Source organism: Limanda limanda, chromosome 17 (assembly GCF_963576545.1).
Source record: "Limanda limanda chromosome 17, fLimLim1.1, whole genome shotgun sequence".
In the NCBI taxonomy this organism is placed as follows: domain Eukaryota; kingdom Metazoa; phylum Chordata; class Actinopteri; order Pleuronectiformes; family Pleuronectidae; genus Limanda; species Limanda limanda.
Genome location: NC_083652.1, coordinates 2,096,778 through 2,119,008, shown reverse-complemented (window position 1 = coordinate 2,119,008; position 22,231 = coordinate 2,096,778). Strand labels below are relative to the sequence as shown.

Sequence of the window (22,231 nt, the reverse complement as noted above, 5' to 3'; positions counted from 1 at the left end):
CTAACGTCGTCACTATGCTGCGTTCAGGCAAGTCGGATATTCTGACCTCCTACTCATGCGCTCATGGAGACGTATAGCTTCGCAGTGTTGGCAGTGAACGCAACAGAATTTCGTCGAAGACAAAATAATGTCATCGACGAAATTCTTTATGTTCAATTAATCGATCGTCGATTAATTATGCCCATCCCTAGTAGCCAACCTTTCCAACAATTAGCACAGACGCTGTAAAAAGCATAGGGGAGGAAAAAACAACCCAGACCAGCTGAGTAAAATGTAAAATGAGGAGATTCAAGCCTGCTTCTCAATTGATCATTTAATCCAGAGGCATTTCAGGGACAGCCCGTCTACAATCCATATTACTGTGTCATCCATCACAAATGCACGTATTTCATTGCCATTCAGACCTGGTGTTATCATCTGTCCTGAGTAGGGTTGCAAAATTCCGGGAATATTCAAAGTTGGAAACTTTCCATGGGAATTAACGGGAATTAACGGGAATAAACTGGAAATGTTGTGGGTAATTTATACTAACTGTATTTACCTTGTCATATACAGACATAAATATAAACATTTTGTTGTGTCATAGGCTGATTTGAGCCCTGAGGAAACTTTGGGCACTTGACTATATGCTTCTGCATCGTTGTGTCATTTTTAACATAGGTCTTTGCACAGTATTTTCAAATGTACACAGCCTTTCCTTCTACATTGGATGGGGTGAAATGTCTCCACACATGAGATAGTGCACGTGGCATTGTTCTGTAGAATTAGATGAGAAAAAAGTTTGTAAAAAAACACTAATGCAATGCCAGAGATATAAATAGTTACCCAAACAATTGGAATAGTCTGTAAAAATATTTTACAATTGATGGATAAATTAATGGAAATAGGCCAGATGAACAGATGAACAATCCTCAATAAGCATGCTAATATATTATCCCGAGTAATATCATCGAAACGTACCTGACTAGTCCTGCACACCTCAGTAAACATCAATAGTTCTGTAGTGTGCAGGATGCTGGGAATTATCTGTGCATGTGATGGAAGAATGCACAGTGGAGGGTTGAAATTCAACGTGCAGCATGTGCTGCATTCCATACATCTTTAAAATAGAGTTTTGAATGATGTTTTTATTGCTCAGCGTTTAATTTGCATAGTTTTATTTTTTTCAAAATTCCCAAGCTTAATATTCCCGTGGAAAGTTTCCGGAAATTTACCGGAAACTTTCCACCCCTTTGCAACCCTAGTCCTGAGTGATCTGATCCCCAGTGGTCAGCTCTAAGTGTAGGTGTGAATACAGTTCACCCAGGATACATTTCAGTAATCTATATGTAGCCATCATCTCAATTTTAACATTTACCAAAACATGACAATTGTCTTTTTTTCTGAAATGGGTTCAAATGGATTTCAATGTGCAGTTCTCTCTCTCTCTTTCCCTCACTTTCTATCTATCTCTCTTTGTGTCTGACATTTGGAGGATGGCCTGGTGATAAGATGGGCAGCAAAGAAGCCACTTCTCTCCAGGCAAAACATCAGGGACAGACTGATATTCTGCGAAAGGTACAGGGATTGGACTGCTGAGGACTGGGGTAAAGTCCTTTTCTCTGATGAATCCCCTTTCCGATTGTTTGGGGCATCCGGAAAATAGCTTGTCCGGAGAAGAAAAGGTGAGCGCTACCATCAGTCCTGTGTCGTGCCAACAGTAAAGCATCCTGAGACCATTCATGTGTGGGGTTGCCCAAGAACACAGCCATGAATGCAGAATGGTATCGAAATTTTGGGTCCATGGCCAGGACACTCCACAGACCTTAATCCCATTCAGAACTTGTGGTGAATCCTCAAGAGGCGGATGGACAAACAAAAACCCACAAATTCTGACAAACTCCAAGCATTGATAATGCAAGAATTGGCTGCCATCAGTCAGGATGTGGGCCAGAAGTTAGTAGACAGCATGCCAGGCAGAGGTCTTGAAAAAGAAGAGTCAATACTTGTGTCATTCTCAAAACTTTTGGCCACAGCTGTACAATTGAGTCAAGTCAAAAGACAAAAGCACTGGAGAGAGCACCGCCACCTTGGGTTGTGGGTTTTTTGTTTTGGCCTCCATGCTTGTCAAAAAGACGACAACTAATATGTCCAATATAAGTTATCAAGACTTCTGATGCTGCATATAAACTTACAGTGAAAGTGTCTGCTCCATGCACCACAGCAGATCACATGACAGAAATTAGTCTTATAACGTGATGGGAGAGTTGCCAAAGAAGGATGATGAAGATTTGGTTTTAAAGGACTGTAAAAACGTTTTAGATGTTTTGAGAAACAAGCAAACAAGTGACAGTGAGGCAGAGTGATGCATGCACTCAGGACTATTTGGATCCTGAACGACCACCACAGTCTGAGTAATAAATGGGAAACTTTGCACACACCTTCAAGAGCACCATAGGAATCAGGCTGCCTGCAGCAAAATTCATCTCAGTAAGCGCTCTACAGATTCGAAGCAGACACACGTTTTTTATCTGGGAAAATATCCAGTGTAATCAGTAACACAGGTACCATACAAATGGTGGCAGGGTCCAGTTCTAACATACTGTCCCCTAACAAAATCTCCCCTCCATTTAACTTTGATCAATCATTTTGCTCATTTCACCACGTTTTGTTTGACATATTGAAAAATCTAAGTAAAACGCATTAATAGCTGTGGTGTATTGGACTGTGGCTGGAAACAACTGATGTAGAATAAAATACCAAAGACTATTTTAAATTAAGGGTTGAAGCATCCTGGGCAAGAACAAAGAAACAAAAGAGCATGATTAGACATATTGACAGACATTAGTTTGTTGTTCATAAATAATTCACTTGTGGTTTAGATTTTACAGTAAAAGCTTTCCAAACTGTTACAGGTTAAAACTGGCAGAAAGAAAGGTCTGATGGTGTAGTGGTTTGAGTTATAATCAGATTATGCTCTGGAATAGGAAAGGAATATTTTATAAGCACCTTGTGCAAACACAATAGTTGAAATAAAGTCTGATGCTAGAATAAGGACAGTTGTCGGAGTACTGGAGGCCATGTGAATGTAATCATGGACACTGGTTGATACCAAATGTTATAATGTAAATAATGCAACACATGCATCATTTTTGACGGATCACAAAGCTGTGCTCTCTTGAAGCGAGGCTGCCAGGCTGGTTTAATGATTCTGTAACTCTGAGATGACAGCTGACATCACTGAGCAGCATGTTCCTCTGCTCTCCCACGAAGAGTCCCTCGTTCCATACACTCCCAGAAACTACACCATTCAAAAAGCGTTTCATATTCACGCAAAATGAACGACTGACAAACAGCAAAGAGAGTAACATATGTTTAGAGGATGCTTTGTAAAATGGCGCATGTATTTAGCAGTAAAGTTCGTACCGGGTGGCTGTTTGATAGATCAACGTGTCAGCTCTCAGAGGCCACCCAGGTGAAAGGCGTGCAGCTGGAGAGAGGGGCTGCCAGTGGCCTCATCTGATGCTGGGGAAGTTTACAGTCAACACGCACACTCCGGTGCCCCGCTTTCCGTGGAAGTGGCATGTTTCAGTGATAACCGCAGCCATGAGGAAGTGTGTGATCAAACCCCGGTGAGCAGCATGTGTGACCCAACATTAAGAAAGAACATGTCGGACACCTGAAGCTTTGGATAAACAACAACATTGACGGCGCCGCCGCTCCCTCCACTCGCACCGTGCACACAAACACTAATAACATGGGCGTTTCTTGGTAGCTGAGGCAGCTAACCCACATTAGCTTTGTCGAACACAGTGAAGTGCTGCAGTAGGTTCAGATGCAGCTAGCATGCTACCGCCTTCCCACTCGTTACACCCTGGAACAGGCAGCCGACACACGGGCCAGAACATGAACCCCAGCGGAGGCTTGGTGGCGTCTTACCTTTAATAACATTACTATAAATCGTGGCTCTGAACTCCTCCTTGGCCTTCTGATCGAAGTCCTTCCCATGGATAATGCGCATCTGCTTGAGGAAAGTGGACTTGCCGCTCTCGCCTGCTCCGAGTAGTAGGATCTTCACCAGCCGTTTCACATAAGTCTTATCTCGATGAATACACTTATCTATCTCCTTAGACTTCCTCAGCTGCTCTACCTCGCCACTCGTGAGGAGACAGTTGGGGAAACATACAGATAAAAGGGAGCGGGACGGCAGGAAATCCGCCATCTTTGAAACAACTTCATCGATACAGACAGAGAGGAGGACTAGAGGCTGGTCGGCCCTGCCCGCTGCTGCGTTCACGTGCCGTAGGAATCCACATCAACACAACGTTCACCTAAACCTTCACCCGCCCTGCCCAGCTGAGCTCAATTTCAACTTTACTCAAACATGTTTTTTAAGAAAAAAATTCTCATTTTCCAATCAACTAAATTCTGGCTTCACAAAAGCATTAATACAATTTTTAAAAAGCCATTTTGTCATAGGCCCTGTTTCAACGCCAATACATCTTCCTGGAGTTTTGATCTGTGATTTCGTTTATTCAACATTTTAAACATTTCAATCGAACAATATGTGTTTAACATATTAAGTTCGAGATTATAAAGTTACAAATTAACCTCTTTTTGTTGTTGCATTTATTGTTACAGGGGCAGTTTATCTGCTCTAAAACACAAGTGCGGTTTATCCAACACACGTGAATCTAGCACAGTGGTACAGTTGTGATCGAGGAGCGCTCACGATGGACTACATGAGCGCGCCCGCGCTTTAACCCGGCATTTCATGGTCATATTTACCGGTTACTATTACAGAAGGTCTGCAACTCCACTCAACCACTTTAGAGTGTTTCAATATAGTATATCATAATTATCAGATAGAAATACAGTATGTTCTACAGTTATAAATATAAAAAAAACACATTTTACTTCACAGGTTTGTTAATTAGTTATATAAGTTATTCTTTGTTACCAATTTAGATTTTTTTTTTTAATAGTTTAAATTCATTCAATAACTGGAGTTTGACTTTTTTTGGAAATATGGCCAACCTACTCTCTTAAAAGCCTGGCCCTGTCCAAATGTAACACAATCAAATCACCTTTTCTAAAGCCCACTGAGTGTCACATTATATATTCTCAATTAATACTGAAATATAAAAATGGCATATTAAGTTTATAAGGTTTTGTAGGTTCTAGAAAGTTAATGCACTCAGCCAAGACGCCTGACACATAGCCCATAAAAAGGAGTCGATGTTGTTACCATTGGAGAGAGTCGGGTTAGTGCTTTCCCACTGCTGTGGAAAGAAAATCTTATATAATCTGTTGAATGTAGGTTCACATTTACACTATGTATGAATGAAAGCGGTATTCTCAAGAACAGGAATAATTTCCAATGTAGCCTACAACTGTTTTACCTTCCTACCCTCTTGTCTTTTAATATTGCCCCATTTAAAATTTAAAATAACAATAGTAAGTGAATTAATTTTATTCTAAAATATCAATTTATCAAACAACCTTCAAAGTCTTTGGTGATTGCGACATATTCCAACCTCCATACTCAGCCACCTGAACTAAGTGGTCCAACTCTGACACCGACTCACGTTTCACAAGTTAATTTAAGAACCACCCAGACCGGCTTTTCTCTATAATTACTGGGGGATAAGAGCACAAGTTCCCTGCAGCTAATTGGGGGATAAATCCATCCCTCACATCCTGTCTTACAATCCTCTCACAGTGTATGCACAGAGTGCATGCATGCACACACTTTTCTGTGAGCACCTTTCTTTATTAGAACTGGAATATTTCAAACTTGGATATATTTATTATTTTTGAACATTTGACTTGGATTTTATTAGTCTGCAAATATGACAATCCGAACAGCCCGTCCTGACCGGGTGCAACATTTCCCTCCCCGTATGCACTGCCTCAAAAAGGTTTGTGGGTAGTATCATTATTATTATAATTGGTCAGAATTTATACTGCTCCAACTCTATAAATTGTTTTTTTTCTTCCTATTCACTATCTTTATTTAAAATTGATATGTATGTATTATTAATACTTTAGATGTCTGCAGCATATTGATGTTAAAATCAAATTAACCTTTCTGGCAGTTAAGTTTGTTCTACAAAATTGACAGGTTACAGGTATCCTTATGTACATTTGTATGAGATTTACACATGATTTGAGGAGCAGAGGATTGTTAAAGATCATCTTTAACTCCAGCATAAAGCCAATTAGCTTTGCTGCTCTGTTGCTGAAATATGCTGAACAGTTTAGCAGGAGAACCTGACCTCACCTGGTAATAGGACCAAAAGACAGTACAGTACACACATTACAAAAAAAACATGTCTATTTGATCCCAATGAAGACAAAAATAGGTTAGATACGATAAGTAAATGAAAGGATTGACAACTACATCCTCTACAACTCACAAAGATCATAGTGTGTATATGTTTAGCCTCCATACTGAAACGTGTTGTCATGTGCTGCTGTCAATATGAGAATTCTCTTCATATTTTTTAATGTATATGCCTACATGGGTACTGTGCAGTAGATATTAATTCTGTATGTCTATAGGCTGTATGTGAGATGGGCCCTCAGGGTAATGGGACTCGGCCACTTATTTATTTATTTATGCCCCCCAAAATAGGCAAACGGCACGGACAGTGCAAAAGTTTAATTAAGATAAAGTGGATTAAAAGTTATAAAGTGACAAAGACATCTGCAGGACAGCTGAGCACAGCAGGAGGCTCTCTGGAGAATAATTGTCACCACCTATGTAATCACTCCTTGGGCCTCTGTATCCTATTTAAGGCTCCTGGAAATGTCAGGAATCAAATCTCTTCCAGGCTACCACAATAAAAAACTATAAGAAGGTTTTTAATTGGATATAGTCAGGGGCAACCCCATGGCTGAGTGGGTGGGGAGGATATCGCATGGGAGAAAATGCCCTGAGTAGCACCCCCTGCTGGCCGGACCACTTACTGCTCGTCACTTTCTTACATTACCTGTCCGGTTTAACTTTTTCTATCAATTAAATTCCCCCAAAAATAATACTAAAACTGTATCTAGTTTCTTGTCTACACTCTGAAGCCACCCTGAGTGAAAAGTGCTTTCCTGTGAGGAAGAAAAGGATCTTATCAAAATCACTGATATAGTATGACAATTATTTACATGTTTTACTGAGGTAAAAGTGGCAAAGGCACTCATAGTTCTCTCTGAGATGTTAAGAAGTAGAAGTTTGAAGTAGCACAACAGCATGGAAATACTCAAGTTAAGTATAAGTACATCAGAGATGTGACTGCACCACATACAGCGTTTTTCCTTTCCTGATGAGATGCAGTCATTCGTATTCAAGTATTCAGCATTCTGTCAATGTTCTGAGCCAATATAGCAAAGTGTTGTTACATTGAATTAAATTATAGGTTTAAATGTCTTGTCTCCCCCATGTAACATGACGAATACGTCAAACGTCTTGTACAGTATTTTGCTACTGCAAAAGCTTTGTATCTAGAAACAAAATTGAAGAGATACAGTTTCTAAATATAATGATGGCACAACCTGTGGGTCCCAGGGCTGGATACCAACCAGGCAAAACAGAGAAAGGGGCTACAGACTCCAAGGGACCATACATGGCCAAAGTTTACTGTGTGACAATGTTGTGGTGCAATGTTTCTGTAACTGTCAATGTGTTTGGAAATATGTGCGACCACATCAGTAGGTACTTAAATCAAAATTAACTTAAAGCTGTTCCCTCAAAAAAAATAGAGGGCCTGTCATTAAAGGGTGCTTATTCCGAACCAAATTATCCAATGACCGGGACGACTGTGGCCCAGGCATCGGGTCACACTCTAACCAGAGGTGGTTTGATTCCAGTGGTTCGGTCTTTGTGCTGTTCTCATAGAAAAAAGTCCTGATCATATGAATGTGTGTGTGTGAATGCATGAATGGCAAAAACAGTATTTGTGAGTGGTCACCAAGACCAGAAAAGCACTATATAAAATACAAACCATTTAAAATACAGAATGTAACTGACACACAGAAAAAATGGGGCCATAATGGGGCCATAAAGAAACTAGCCATATACTGGCTAGTTTCTGTAGGCTCTCTCTGGGCTACCTATGGAGCTACTACATTTATTGCTTTTGATGAGGACTTTAAGCGTACAGGTGTAGACAATAGTCAATACACACACAGCGGATTTCTGCTCAAGGGCCCTCTAACAGGTTGGAAACCTTTGGAGACAGAGCAGCCCCCACCCGCAATCCACAACACTACATATCTGGACACCACCTGTTCACTATAGCGTTTCTTTCTCTTCTCTTTTGTCGCCACGGACATATGTAAAGCTTCCCTGAGTCTCTTGAAAGGCGCTGTATAAATTCAAGCTATTATCATGTCACATGGATCCATTGGATTCTGAATGGAAATTGTAATGACATTGTGGTATTTTATTTACTTGTGTTTGAATGTTATCATCTAATGGACTGAATGTGTATAAGAATACATATATTCATATACACATATATATTCATATATATACATATTACCTTGATGATCCTTCCTCCAAGTTTTGTGGAAATCCGTTTGGTTGTTTTTGTTTGATCTTGCTTACAAACAAACATACAAACCAACCAACAAAAAACAGACAGGGGTGAAACATATCCCCTCCTTGTTTGGTGATGCTCTAACCCTCAACTGGGAGCAGTGTATTTGATTTAAGCAGCTGGAATGATCCATTTAGTTTTGCTAACATTGAAACATGGATATCTGATATTAATATTTGTGAAGATATTCTTGAATATTCCTTTGTGGCTAATGGAAATGAATCCTGTTTCCAGCTGGAGGCCATATTGGTGGAGATGCAGGACCTGAAAAATGGAGTGAAAGGCTCGGAGCAGAAACTCAATGTCACTACCATCCCACATGTCATCGCTGGTAAGACTGAAAAAATGCTGCTTCTACAAAATTATGCCAGATATCTTTAAAGATGCAAATATCTATATTTTTATATTTATATTTATCAATTTGACCCACTGAAAATGATCTTCCACAAATAGTGAAGGTTGGACGTACATTTATTATCTTGGCAAAACCACAATGAAAAAATGAAGTATACATTTGCTCTGTCTCTGCAAAGAGTTGATTACTGTTTTTATGCATATATCTAGGAAGTAATGGTTGTTTATAAAAGAATCAGAATACTTATATTTATATAACATCGTAATCTTTTCTTAAGCTTTTTTTGCTGCAAAGTTTACTTGTGTCAGGTGATTAAATGCTGTAAGACACAGAGCGTTAATTCTAGGTTTTGTACTAATATTATTGTCAACTCATATATAAAGACAAAAGAGGACAGTGCATCTACTGATCTAACATAAAATCAGTATAATTCCTCTTGACATCAGTGACAACACACTGTCAGTGAACCATTAAAGCACAGACTGTGAGAAGTCTCGAACAGGCTGCCTTAACTGTCTAAGCTGCTAACACAGGCTAAATAAAGTAAACCACAATTGGATGAGATCTGGACAGTGCTTTAGGAGCCAAGGTGGCTTTTTAATCTGGGGTAAGAACAGCAAGGGAAAGGTCAGAACAGATGTATGTGGGTCAAACCCAACATGTGATCTGAGATAGTCTGAGTAATGTAGAAGCACCACCTGCTAGTAACAGATTACAGAGTGAACAGTTAGAGCACAAAATTATTTTTTGTGATTCATCCAAAATTAATTACTAGTTAATCATTTGTGCTATTAAGGCTCTTGCTGCGGTTGCCTGACCTCTATCACTCCAAAAATCAACTTTAAGATAAGATAAGATAACAGAACAACTTTTCACAACAAGTTTTGAGAGATTTACCACCATAACAGAGATGAGGGGTTTATGGGAGAAGCTAAGAGCCACGAATCAAAACCCAGATGTAATAATGGCGCTGGAGCTCCTTGCCTGCAAAAGGTAAACCCTCTTGGACTTAGATCTGTGATGGGTGCCCAGTGCCAAACATTTTTTGGCCAAGCCTTGACCCATAAAGCCTATTTGGGCTCAGCTTGAGACAACAATATGGAGCCGCCACCCTGTGGGCCCACCACTTGCAGAATTGGAATAAAGTGCTGTACATCTTGCGCACCTCTGAAGTGCGGATCTTCAGAGGTGTAATGTTACCTCTCTGGTGGAAAGGGAGTGGGAACTAGAGTTTGAGGTTAGGGGTACCAACTAGATACCTCCAGGATCACTGTGGCTCAGGAAGTGCATGACTGTTCTGTCAGTATATGAATTATGTGTGATAGAAAAGTGGTATAAAAATGAATGTGTGTGTGAGTGTGACCCTTTGAGTGGTCATTAGAGAAGCATTATTTAAATGCCGTCCATTTACTCTATGCAAAGCATAGGTTATGAAACCAAACTCGTGGAAAGGGGCTGGGCTCTCAGATTTTCCAGGGGTTTTTCCAGGAGAAGCAAAAGTAACGATCTGTTGTATGTGCCTGTGTGCCGAGGAGCACTTCAGAAAACCCAGCTTTCTTGGAGTCCATGAATGGAATCCTAGGAAAGATTCTGTCTAGGGAGTCTACCGGGGGACTTCAATCACATGGGCAACAATGGAGAGACCTCCAGGGGAGTTATTAGACCTCAGTGCTAGTCATTGATTGGCCATAACTAAGACCATGTTCAAATTGTTGATAAGTATGCCTAGTACCTTAAAAACCTCAGGCCAATAATCAGTGATTATTGGTCTATCATCATCAGATCTAGCATTGTAGTCTATTTGTTTAACTGTGTGTATACAGTGTGTGCAGCATTTCAGTTCTTAACTGTGCTTCCACAGGTAAGGACATCATCGCATGGATTGCCAACAAGATGAAGACTCCAACTGAAGGTAGAGTCTGTGTACTGCAAAAATCAAAGACTACAACATGACATCTCCGAACATGTCAGTAATTGCCGTAAGACTTCCTCCTATTCACCCTCCTGCCTCTTGTCTTTGTTGTTCCAGAGGCTCATGTCTTTTGCACCATGTTAGTGGCCTATGGCTACATCTATCCCCTGCAGAACCACAAGAAGCTGGTCATGTGCAATGATACTAGCCTCTACCGCTTCCAGGTAAAACTGGGCACTCACTTCTTCTTTGCTGCCTATGTTGTCACACTTTATTATAACAGAGAAACATAGTTTGGACAGGGTTTAACTTCATTAAGGATAAACCCACTGAATGTGGCCCAAAAAGTGTAAGCAAAAGCCATGTGGTGGAAATGTCACTCTATTATTGGTCATTTAATCGGGCGGGTAAAAATAAAACATTCCCACCCCAATTTCTGTCTATATATGGTACATCATGGAGCACCGCCAGGTTCTGTTTATGTTTTGATCTGGAGTGCCTATAATCAGACATTAGAGAATAGTGCATACGAACATCTGATTAGATAGCGGGTACTCAATAATTAGTCATCATTTGACATCAGCCTTTGTAGCTGTGGATATCAACGGCAGAAGACAATGATTTGGTGCATGTTCCTAGGGGTTTCACAGGGGGTCTTAAGTTAAGAATCCTGTTGTGGGCATCATACCACACGAATTTGTCCTTAACATCTGCAGAGCTAAAATGCACTCTCAAAATATTTTAAATACCTCTGTGTTCGTATGCACCTTCTCTGGTGGTGTGATAGGTTCTCTGCAGCCCAAATATCCAGGAGGCATCTCACTTCGTCCTGAGTTTGTCCCGTGCTAGTCCACATTTCGTTCGCAATCGGTGTGATAGCGATAGTCATCAAAACAGGATGAGAAAACTTTTTCAAACCAATGAAATGACAGCTTTACTACTTCCTGTTATTGGTGTGAAGAAATGACCTGCTCCAGAGTTCAGCGATAGTGGTCAAACACCACTTCTTCAAAGCGGACCAGAGTGCGGCCGTTTTGTTTGCACTCTGGTCCGGTGTTCACACCGGAACTAGGCTGGTGTGAACCAGCCCTAAGAGACATATTATTATTTTTAGAGACATTGTTGGTTATCGGTTCTGATATCTGTTGTTTATGTCGATTATGTTGTTTATTGTTTATGTGTATACACTGATGGAAAATCAATAACACTGTTGTCAATCTCAACCTATACAGACACCATACTTCTGGCCTACACAGAAATGGGTTGCAGAAGATTCTGACTATGGTGGGTCACCACTGTTGAATCACAGGGATGATGATAAAAAAAATGTATAGATACATAGATAGATAGATAGATAGATAGATAGATAGATAGATAGATAGATAGATAGATAGATAGATAGATAGATAGATAGATAGATAGATAGATAGATAGATAGATAGATAGATAGATAGATAGATAGATAGATAGATAGATAGATAGATAGATAGATAGATAGATAGATAGATAGATAGATAGATAGATAGATAGATAGATAGATAGATAGATAGATAGATAGATAGATAGATAGATAGATAGATAGATAGATAGATAGATAGATAGATAGATAGATAGATAGATAGATAGATAGATAGATAGATAGATAGATAGATAGATAGATAGATAGATAGATAGATAGATAGACAGATTCATTGATTCATTGATTCCTTCTTTCATTGATTCAACAAACAAATAGGGTATTTTTTTTTCAGGCCATGTTTAATGACAAACAACTATATGTAATGACATTGTAATATATGTGAAACAAACCCTTTTTCTGCAGCCATTTACCTGGCAAAGAGGAACATCCGCAAGAAAGGCATGCTCGAGCCCTATGAACAGGTACATGTTCAAGCACAGAATACGTTTGTGTCTATGTGTGCATGTATGTCTAAAACAAAAGTCCACTGCTTTCATTTTATCTGACACTGAGAGGGCTGGAGACCAGATTTGCCTTTAGTCACACACACTGCGTCAGGATGTAGACATAAGATGTAATGGGGCAACAAGCACTCAGCCCAAAATGTATCTGTATTTGTCTTTGTATGTGGTTTAGACTATTCAGGATATCAGTGTTTTTACTGGCACAAACCCTTTTGAGTCGCTATTTTTATCCCCATTCTGATGGTTAGTGACATAGTAATTTGTGAAAGTCAATTCGTAGAGATGGTGGGATAATATACTGTAGAAAGGAATTTAAGACATGGCTGAATAAAGATATTTTAGCATCTTTAGCCATTGAAACTCAAAATGTCTGTATCCAAAATTGTATTTCCTATATTCAGGGGCTTTTCTATGACAAAGCACCTAGATAACCACACAATGTACTGTACAACTGTTTTCATAGACTGAGTGCGACTGAGTGCTGACAGATAAGCCACTTCACAATCAAAGGCCCCATGAAATGAAAAAAACATATTCCCAGTTTCAATCCTGTATCCCTATGTTATTCATATAAAATCAGTCAGTATTTTCACATCCGAATCTCAGTTTTTTCAAATGTCCTTATCATTCTTTCATTCTCAATGTTCTCATTGTGTGTCCAATGATAATGCAGCTAGTTACTGTCAACACTGCCACAGGGCCCTGACACAAATTCAACTGTTCCCCACCATAGCTTCACGTTTTTTTGTGTTTGTGTTTTAAACAGGCACATTACAACCACCTCCATAAATGGCTGAACCACAAATGGGACTTCATTGTGATGCAGGCCACTGAACAATACAAGTATGTGAAAAAATCAGAGTCTTAACCTCAGTAGGTTCTCAAAATGTAGTTAGTGTTTGGAAGTTTGCAGTGAAGGTAAATAGGAAATGTGGTGAAATATTGTGAGGGGATGACATCAGAGGTTCCTACCTGGACATTGTGACTGAGTGTTCAAGAGTCCATCTTCCCCCCAGAACTGACACATGGTCTTACAAGTGGAGTTCCAAGCAGGTCATTTCTATTCAACCTTATCTAAACAAAAGCAGTGAGAGCAGGCTACAATATGCAACCTATACATTCTACCCTGTTCCATCGGCCCTCTTGTCAAAGCCACCCCCCGAAACACACAAACGTGCACAACCTGACAACAACTAGAAGCTGACTTTTCTGCGACACAAGCTTACTTCTGGCAAATGTCTTGGCTTCAAGCAGCCAAATGAACAAAGTCGAATTGTCTCGACTGGCAAAGCAAAGTTGTAATAAACAAGATTATGAATCTGACAAGATGTTTGATGTACCAACTTTTACTACTGATGGTTCAATAGCCAGACTTAAAAGAGTACATTAAACTTTCATGTGTACAGTAATGTAGGTATATACAGTATGTGGTCATAAATATATAATTTATTTAAGTTAGACAGTTTTGAAAACCGACCCCTACCTGAAATATCATTGTTTGTGTGTGTGTGTGTTTCAGGGCTGGTAAGGAGAGGAAGAAGCCAGATCGTGTGGTGTTTGACTGCCAGGAGAGGGCTTACTGGATATTGAACAGGCCTCCGGTCAGTGTGTGTGTGTGTGTGTGTGTGTGTGTGTGTGTGTTTATATATATAGATCTCATTATAATGTGATTACTGTACTTACTGTACATTTGTCATGATCCTCCTGTGTTTGTACAGCGTCGTACTCACAGTGCTATTGACTGCGGTCCAGAGCATCTTTTTGATCCCAACACAGATGAGGTAACAGGTCAGTACATACGTGCGCATACACACACACACACACACACACAAACACACACAGTGGCTGAGGTCAGCTGGTCTTGTAAGAAACTTACTGGAGCTTAGGAAGCAGAGTAGTAGTGCCCAGCTGATCTCTATGGACATATCCACTTAGAGACTGGAACCCTCCTGACTCTCCCTGTGGCTCACTCTCTCTATCACTCCTTTGCTCTCTTCCTCTTCTATCCCATCCCCCTTTCCCATCCTTTCCTGTTCAGATAAAAACCTGGTAGAGCTACTTTGCTGTTATACTAATGGTAGATGACAATATATGTTGAGCAAAAAGAGGTTTTCATTGAATCCATTTAATTCACAGGTCCCCCTATTTCAGCTAATGATAACTAGGTTATTGTTCAAAGTGAAACGGGAAACGCTGCAAGAACGTGACTATTTCAAGCTGCTCTGGTATCTGCTAATGCTTGCTGTTTCTCATTAGTAGTAAGGAGCTTAAGTTGAATCTCGCCTCAAGAAAAGGGTTTTATGGTTATTTCTTTGCAGAGGACAAAGTCACAGCACTCTTTACTTTTACTCTACTGTAAACACGGTGATACATAGAACATCATCCATCATTGGCTGCAAACCGGCGTCTTTTGAAGTGGGGGTGAAGAGGAGGGCACTGAACAAACTGTTATCCATCATGGACATTCACAAGCACCCTCTCCACCACCTAGTGGACAGACAGCGGAGAACTTTCTCCGACAGACTGGTTCAGCTCTGATTGCCGCAAGGTCAGATACAGGGAATGTTTCCTGCCCAGAGTATTAACACTGTACAACTCCTCACCTTGGTCAAAAGGTGAACTCGCCCAACCCTGAGCCGTATAGTTTCTGTCTACACCAAAACTCTCTGCTTACTCTTGCAATAACTGTGAATTTGCACATGTTATGCTCATATTTTAGTTAAGTGCGTCATATTCTTAACTACCTCATTACATTGTCTTTAAATGCAAACAAGTTTGTCATCTCTTGTATTTAGTCTGTTGTTTATAGGCGTATTCATTGTTATTATATTTAGTAGTTTACTGTGTATTCTAGTACTTTATTATATATCATGTACTTATTGAGTATGCACAGTTTTCTAGTAGATATTATGTTTATTACATTCTATTTCAAGCAGTTGAGTGGCATGATTCATTATCTTTGTTTCCTTTGTTAGTTGCCTGTAAAGAGAATATCTTTGAGATTTGTCCGTCAGACAATATGTGATGCTATGCTTAATTGAATGCACCAAAATCAAAATTGTAAATATCCAGCACTATACTGCAGCTCCAGGACAATCTTGGTTTGTTGTTTTGAATTTTATAAGAATGGGTTTAATTTGGCTTTCATCATCAGGATAAATGTCACTTTTCTTAACTCATTACAAGATGACGATCACGAGAAACTGGTTATTCACTGCATTTTTCCTTCTCCTGTCTTTTTCTCCTTTCCCACAGATTTCCATACACTGATGAAGAGAGACAGATCTAATAAAATAAGTGTTTTACCCAGACTTATATCTTGTGTTGTCCTTAGTCAATCTCTCCAGGAAATGGTGATGATGTGATTGTTATTCATTTCAAATTCCTGCAGTTGGGAACATGGGAAAATTATTGCAATTTTAAATTTTTTACCACACTTTCCTTTCCTTCATAAAATAAATCTATACAAGTATTATCAGCTTAAAAGAACAAATCGCTACAGGCAGCCAAATCTTTCAGAAATGCATTTCGCTCTAATAATACAAAAAGTTGCAAGCTTAAGTCACCTTTGACCTGAGAGTCTGTTTTATAATTTGCCACCCTTCTGTTAGCTATCTGTAGAAAACACTAAGCTTCACAATATTCCTCTGCATGCTATCAAACTATATATTCTTCAAACAGTGATGAGAGTCAACTGCACCTAATAACCTGTTTCCATTAAAACAAACTTTTTTGTTCTTGTTGTGTGCAGAAAATCAGCTTTGACCAGTACAGACGCATGGTAAGTAATTATCTGTAATTAGTAATCATTCATCTTATTTTATTTGAGTAATGGATGAGATGTCCTCTCAGTTCACTGTTGGTGGCTTGAAGCTGCAAACTGAGTTTTAAAAACCTTTGACAAAATTACAGTTGGAAATCTACAACTGTGAATTACATTTTATGTTCTTTTATTCTAGAACATCTTCTATCAACAAGCCATCATGAGGTCAAAGGTCAAATCTAGTGTTTCCATCGGAGCGTAAGTTTGCCTTTTACTTTACATGTAAAAGCCTTGTTACCCGAGATAAAATTTATAAAAAATGTTTTCCTGTCATAATAACTTTAAGGAGAATATTTCAACCTGGGCCCTATGTTGATAAATTAATAGAGCTTCCAGTAACTTTTTGAATCTGTCCCATAGATTTCCTCCGCCAGCAGCCATAACATGCTGGCAGTGGCTACCATGTATTATAATGGGGCAACAATATGACAGTCCTCAAAATGTCCACTTAAAGTTACTGTTTTCACAACTAAAAATCAAACTTGTTTTTGGTTCATAAAGAAGGTCTCCAGCACAGCCCTGTTATCAGAGATAAACATCGGACCCAAGTTCGAAAAGACCAGAATCCTCCTTCAGAATATTGTTCTTATACAAACTATTTCATGTATTTGATTTTTTGCCTCCTAAATATAACCAAATGATTTTAACAAAATAAAATGTCTAATTATGATGAGAACTGAATATTTCTGATTATGACTGAGTAGTGACCCGTCAAAACATCTACTAGCCCAGTTGGTAACCCTGAGGCTCTGTGGATTCCATTGGTCTCATGATATTTGCATCTCCACAGACTTGTCAAGTACATCACAACTTACAAAACCCACGACCCATTTCTGGCTCCATGTCTACCCAGCAATCCCTGGCAAACAGACAATGACTCGTACTGGAGTCTCAACACAAGGAGGTGAGGACCGCCACGTTCATTACTTTCTGTCTGCCTTCATCGTCAATGAACATAAAGGTGTCAGTTTCAGATAAAGAAGTTATCATATTCATTGTGTTACCCGAAGGTCATCACCCTCTTCAGCCCTCAATGTGAATACAATATGAGGTTTTGTTTTAACATTGGTTGGAGGGTGGGTAGGTCAGTAGGTTTGTTGGTAAATTGGTTGTTAAATTGGTTGGTTGGTTTGTGGGTAGGTAGGTAGGTAGGTAGGTAAGTAGTTTGGTTGGTTGGTTGGATGGATGTTGGTTGGTCAGCCCTGTGATCAGTTGGCGACCTGTGTAGTTAGTACTTGCCTGAAGGCAGTCCAGTGATCCCTACAGGTTATATTTCTATGACCCAAACGCAGATCCATAACGTTGGCTCTGCACAATAATTGTATCATATGACTGTAATACAAACTGTTAGTACTATATTTATGTAAAGGTATAACATGGATATCCAGTCATGAATGAGAAGTTTGAGTTTTCCCTGAGTTACTGACTCTGTGTCTGTTCAGAGTTGATCCACCCACTAAGATGAGAGTGGAGCGCTGGTCATTCAGCTTGTTCGAGCTCCTGACGGACCTGCGAGGCCGAGACGACTTCAAGGTTTTCCTCAAGAAGGAGTTCAGCGGTATGCTACCTAACTTTATTTAAAAACATTTCAATTTGGATTATATATCTATGGTGTTGAACCGTACTGAGAATTCCTCAGTGGTTTGGAGATGGTGTGAGTTTACTTCTCAAAATAAGTGAACATGACAGTGAGTTCAATGAACTTAAGTGACCTCCCCAGTCAGCAGATGTAAATCAAGTAGCGATGCCAGTAGCCAGTAGTGATGTGGTAGAGCAGGAGATTGGCAGAATTAATGTGAAGCTGACATATCTGCATAGGTGTTGTGATGAATCATGTCAACATGGAGCAGAATGTTAAAGGAAAGTTTCCAAAATCTTGTAGAATCAATGTAAAGAATAACTGAGGCTGTGTAGTATTCCTAATAAAGTGCTCAGTGAGTGCATTTCAACATTAAAACCAGAGTTTCCTGTGTGACATGTCATCTGCCTTTCTAAAGAGACTGTCTACTGCTTTCTAATGAGACTGTCTACTGCCTGGCTTGTGGCTCTGAAGTTGTGGAAACACGAACATCAGCCTGCTAACATGCTAGTGTGTGTGTGTGTGTCCCAGGGGAGAACTTGGCTTTTTGGGAAGCAGCTGAAGTATTGAAGTGGGGCACTGCATCCTCCATGCCATCAAAAGCTGAGACCATCTTTAAGTAAGTGTGTGTGTGTGTGTGTGTGTGTGTGTGTGTGTGTGTGTGTGTGTGTGTGTGTGTGTGTGTGTGTGTGTGTGTGTGTGTGTGTGTGTGTACACTATGCGTACAAATGTAAGCAAATACATCAACTTTTTGTTGATGTCAAGAAGAACGTCCATTTGAAATATATCCACATATATTATATAATACTAACATGCCGCTTATTGTCTCTTTTACACTTTGCTATATGTTATTTTATGTCATGTTTTTTTATTCCCATATGGAATGCACAACAGGGTCCTGTTTTGTTTGTGGATTTTTTTCACTCACAATACGTCAGGCTTCACCGTATATGTGTAATATCTGCTTAAACTAGACCCAGGGGAAATTCAAATTGTAAAGTGTGATCAAAACCCTAATGCAGGACTTACAGTAGAGTTGATGTGGAGTGTCTGTGTGTTCAGAACCTTCCTGGCCCCTGGTGCTCCCCGTTGGATCAACATTGATGGCAGGACAATGGGTCTGACAGTGAAAGGCCTGGACGTTCCTCACCGCTACGTGCTGGAAGCCGCGCAGACACACGTCTTCCTACTCATGAAAAAGGTGTGCCTATGGCCATTTAGCTAATAAGCACTATAATTCATCTGTAAGGGTGTTTGATTAGCAAAAAGTGATTATTCATTATTTAAAAGATCTAAAATGAGCTGTTGTATGATGGGATGAAGGGTCAGAGCAGATGATAGTCTTATTGAGCCGCAGCAGTGGCTGCTTGGTACCAACAGTAACCAGGTCTTTCAATTAGGTTCCACAGGAACAACCTCCCTGATGAGATCTGTTTGGAGAGCTCCTTATTCTCTTTTAAATACCCCTTAAAGACATTTTTAATTAATGTTCTTTCTCAGGGCTTTGGGTATTTTTAAAACTTCAGTATAAAAAAATTTAAAAAAATGTCCTTGCCCTTATCTCACTGACTATTTTAATCATATCAAGACGGTTTGGCTTTATTTTATCTTCTCTCATCCGTAATACTTTCATATTCCTACTTGAAAGTTGTGTTCTCTTCAAACTGCTTTTAATTCAATGTAATTATTTTTCTTTTGTTTGCCCTCATGCCATTTTGTCTTGTTAAACACTTTTCAACTGTGTTTTAATAGGTACTACTTAAGTCAAATTATTATTATTAGTAGTAGAACTAATAGTATAATTATTATTATCACCAGCAGTCTCATGTGTTTTCGTTGGTACAGGATACTTTCTTCCGTTACCTCAAGTCACCCGTGTACAAAGACATGCAGAAGAAGGCACTGAACCCTGAGGCTCATAACTTCAGGTTAGTTGCGTCTCATTTAAATGTTTTGTGTTTTTCCTTTTGCACACAAACACATGTTGACCACACGTGTTCATTATGGTCCTCTTAGCATCCTAATAATATTTACTAGCAATAATTTCCATCATTCGTTTGTTTGCCTTCGTGAAACAGTCAGTATGGAAACAGGGAACATAGTCACCGTCTGCCCTTCTGCTCCTGACTTATGGTGCTGTCCCACAGTCATACTCTGGAGGAACTCTGTGTGTGAACGCATATGTCACGGTAAGAATCCCTGGACTTTCTTTGGACTTTCTCCAGCCTGTCCCTCAGTAAAAAGTCCACAGAACATCCGGAGGAACCAATATGTGTAAACACACAGAGGATCCCCTGCAGGATTACCGGCGAGCAAGCTCAGCACATCTCAGGAGGAAAAAGTGGTGTCCAAACATAGAAGACGCAAATGAAAATGTCGAGACAGTTATTGTTGATAATTGCCAAGCCAATGTCGCTGGGCTTGGAATAGAAACACATGATCTCTGCAGCGGTATTAATACATCACATCCTGCCTCTGCCTGCTGCTCCACCCTTCACCTGAATGCTCTGGGGATTTCTGTGGTGTTGTGAAAGCGTCTGAGCTGAGGACCTCCTGATGCGTTACAAAAGACAACTCAGAAGAAAGTGTGTACCCAAATCTCTGGACTTCCTCCGGAGGTCTGAAAACAGCTTATGCCAGCCCACATCAGCTGATCCTCTTCTATGCATTCAGCTGGCAAAGCTCTTATTGCACGCTCTATTTAAGCTACTTTTTCTGCCAACTGTTCCTGCTTCCATTGCAAGCCACTTTTCAAGCCACATCCACCCCAGCACTTCCTTTACATATCTGACATAATCCTTGTAGTCATTGATATCTGTTCTGATATATCCGGGACTTTTGTTATATTGCTATTGATGAAAATGATTTAGCAATAATCATTTATATTGTTTTATTACGCAGCCCTGTTATGTAGATCATCTATTCATCCTTTTTGAAATTTGTGAGACAATGTGAGTTCAGTTTCATCTTGAGTTTGTTTTTCCTCCGTAGTCCGGCCCAGCTGGAGCAAAACGCTCAGAACCGGAGCCTCGGCATCCATCCCATCATCCTCTGGAAGCAGGAGGAGGAGGAGAATGCTAAGGCGGCCGCTGCCTCCGCTCCTATCGATGTCAAGGCCATGATGAGCAAAATAGACAGGAAGTAGAGCCATGCGCTGATACATATGACACATATGACATGTGATGTGACACACAGTAACACATAGGTACGAGCCAGGTGATGCTTTGTTTTAGAAAGTCATAAAATGTGAAAAATTGAGTTTTCACAGAAAGTTTGAATAAATTCATACATTTGAATGAAAAGCAACTGCAGAGTTAGGTTGTAAATATGAGCAGTGATGTTCAGTACAGGTCAGCACAAAACCTGCCCTGTTCTCTCAGCATGCTATAAGATGACAGTATGTTAAGTCACACTAATGACACAATTTGTATCTTATCAAATATATCATAATAAATATTTAAATATACAGTACATACAAAATAAAACCTTTATTATTATTATCAATACATTAGATGCTGAAGCCAAATCTATTGTTAAATGTCTGAAGATTGACTAGAGCCAATGAACCTGCTTTTTCTTTTTGTTATAGTTATGTTTTCCATGCATAGTGCTCCATACAAGTAAGAGAGTAAAGTAACAGGACACAGATATTGTAGCTTCCGTTGCTGCAATATAAATACAAAATAGATGATAAATGTAAGTGTGATTTGATTAAACTGTCTCTACTGTCGGCTGCAAACTATTCATTCATTCACTTCCATATGGATATTTCTGCTGTTTGTACATCTGGTTACTTACCTGAAATTAATGACGAGATCAAGTTAAAGCGGAGTTCAGTGTTTATGTGTGTTTGTTCAATTAAAGCTAGAGGATCCAACCAGGGGCTTTAAACTCATTTCCTCAGTGTTTGGAGTTTTTGTTGGTTTGTTTCTGTATGTTCCAAGGCAGCATATACAAATGGCATATTAACCATAGACTGTACCACCAATCAGTTCCAATGTTGATTATGTTATAATGTAACAGACAATACTAACTACTTTAAGTTCACAACAAACTTTAGGAGTTT

General features: G+C 39.6%; 2 protein-coding genes across 2 annotated transcripts in view; one reads left to right on the top strand and one right to left on the bottom strand.

Annotated features, from left to right (window-relative positions):
- gna13b (guanine nucleotide binding protein (G protein), alpha 13b) overlaps window positions 1-4,219 on the bottom strand; it is a 30,984-nt gene extending 26,765 nt beyond the window's left edge. The window contains exon 1 of the mRNA XM_061090904.1: window positions 3,919-4,219. Coding sequence (XP_060946887.1) covers window positions 3,919-4,201 — 283 coding nt within the window. The 5' untranslated portion in view covers window positions 4,202-4,219. The remainder of the gene's footprint in view (window positions 1-3,918) is intronic.
- A 1,612-nt stretch (window positions 4,220-5,831) lies between these two features.
- rgs9a (regulator of G protein signaling 9a) lies at window positions 5,832-21,310 on the top strand. The gene is made up of 17 exons (XM_061090508.1): window positions 5,832-5,900; window positions 8,808-8,904; window positions 10,790-10,840; window positions 10,958-11,064; window positions 12,073-12,124; window positions 12,663-12,721; window positions 13,530-13,606; window positions 14,283-14,364; window positions 14,482-14,544; window positions 16,515-16,544; window positions 16,723-16,784; window positions 17,377-17,490; window positions 18,029-18,144; window positions 18,697-18,784; window positions 19,228-19,366; window positions 20,011-20,093; window positions 21,157-21,310. Exons 1-17 carry the CDS (start codon window positions 5,832-5,834, stop codon window positions 21,308-21,310), a joined length of 1,443 nt encoding a protein of 480 aa, XP_060946491.1.
- The last annotated feature ends 921 nt before the right edge of the window (window positions 21,311-22,231 follow it).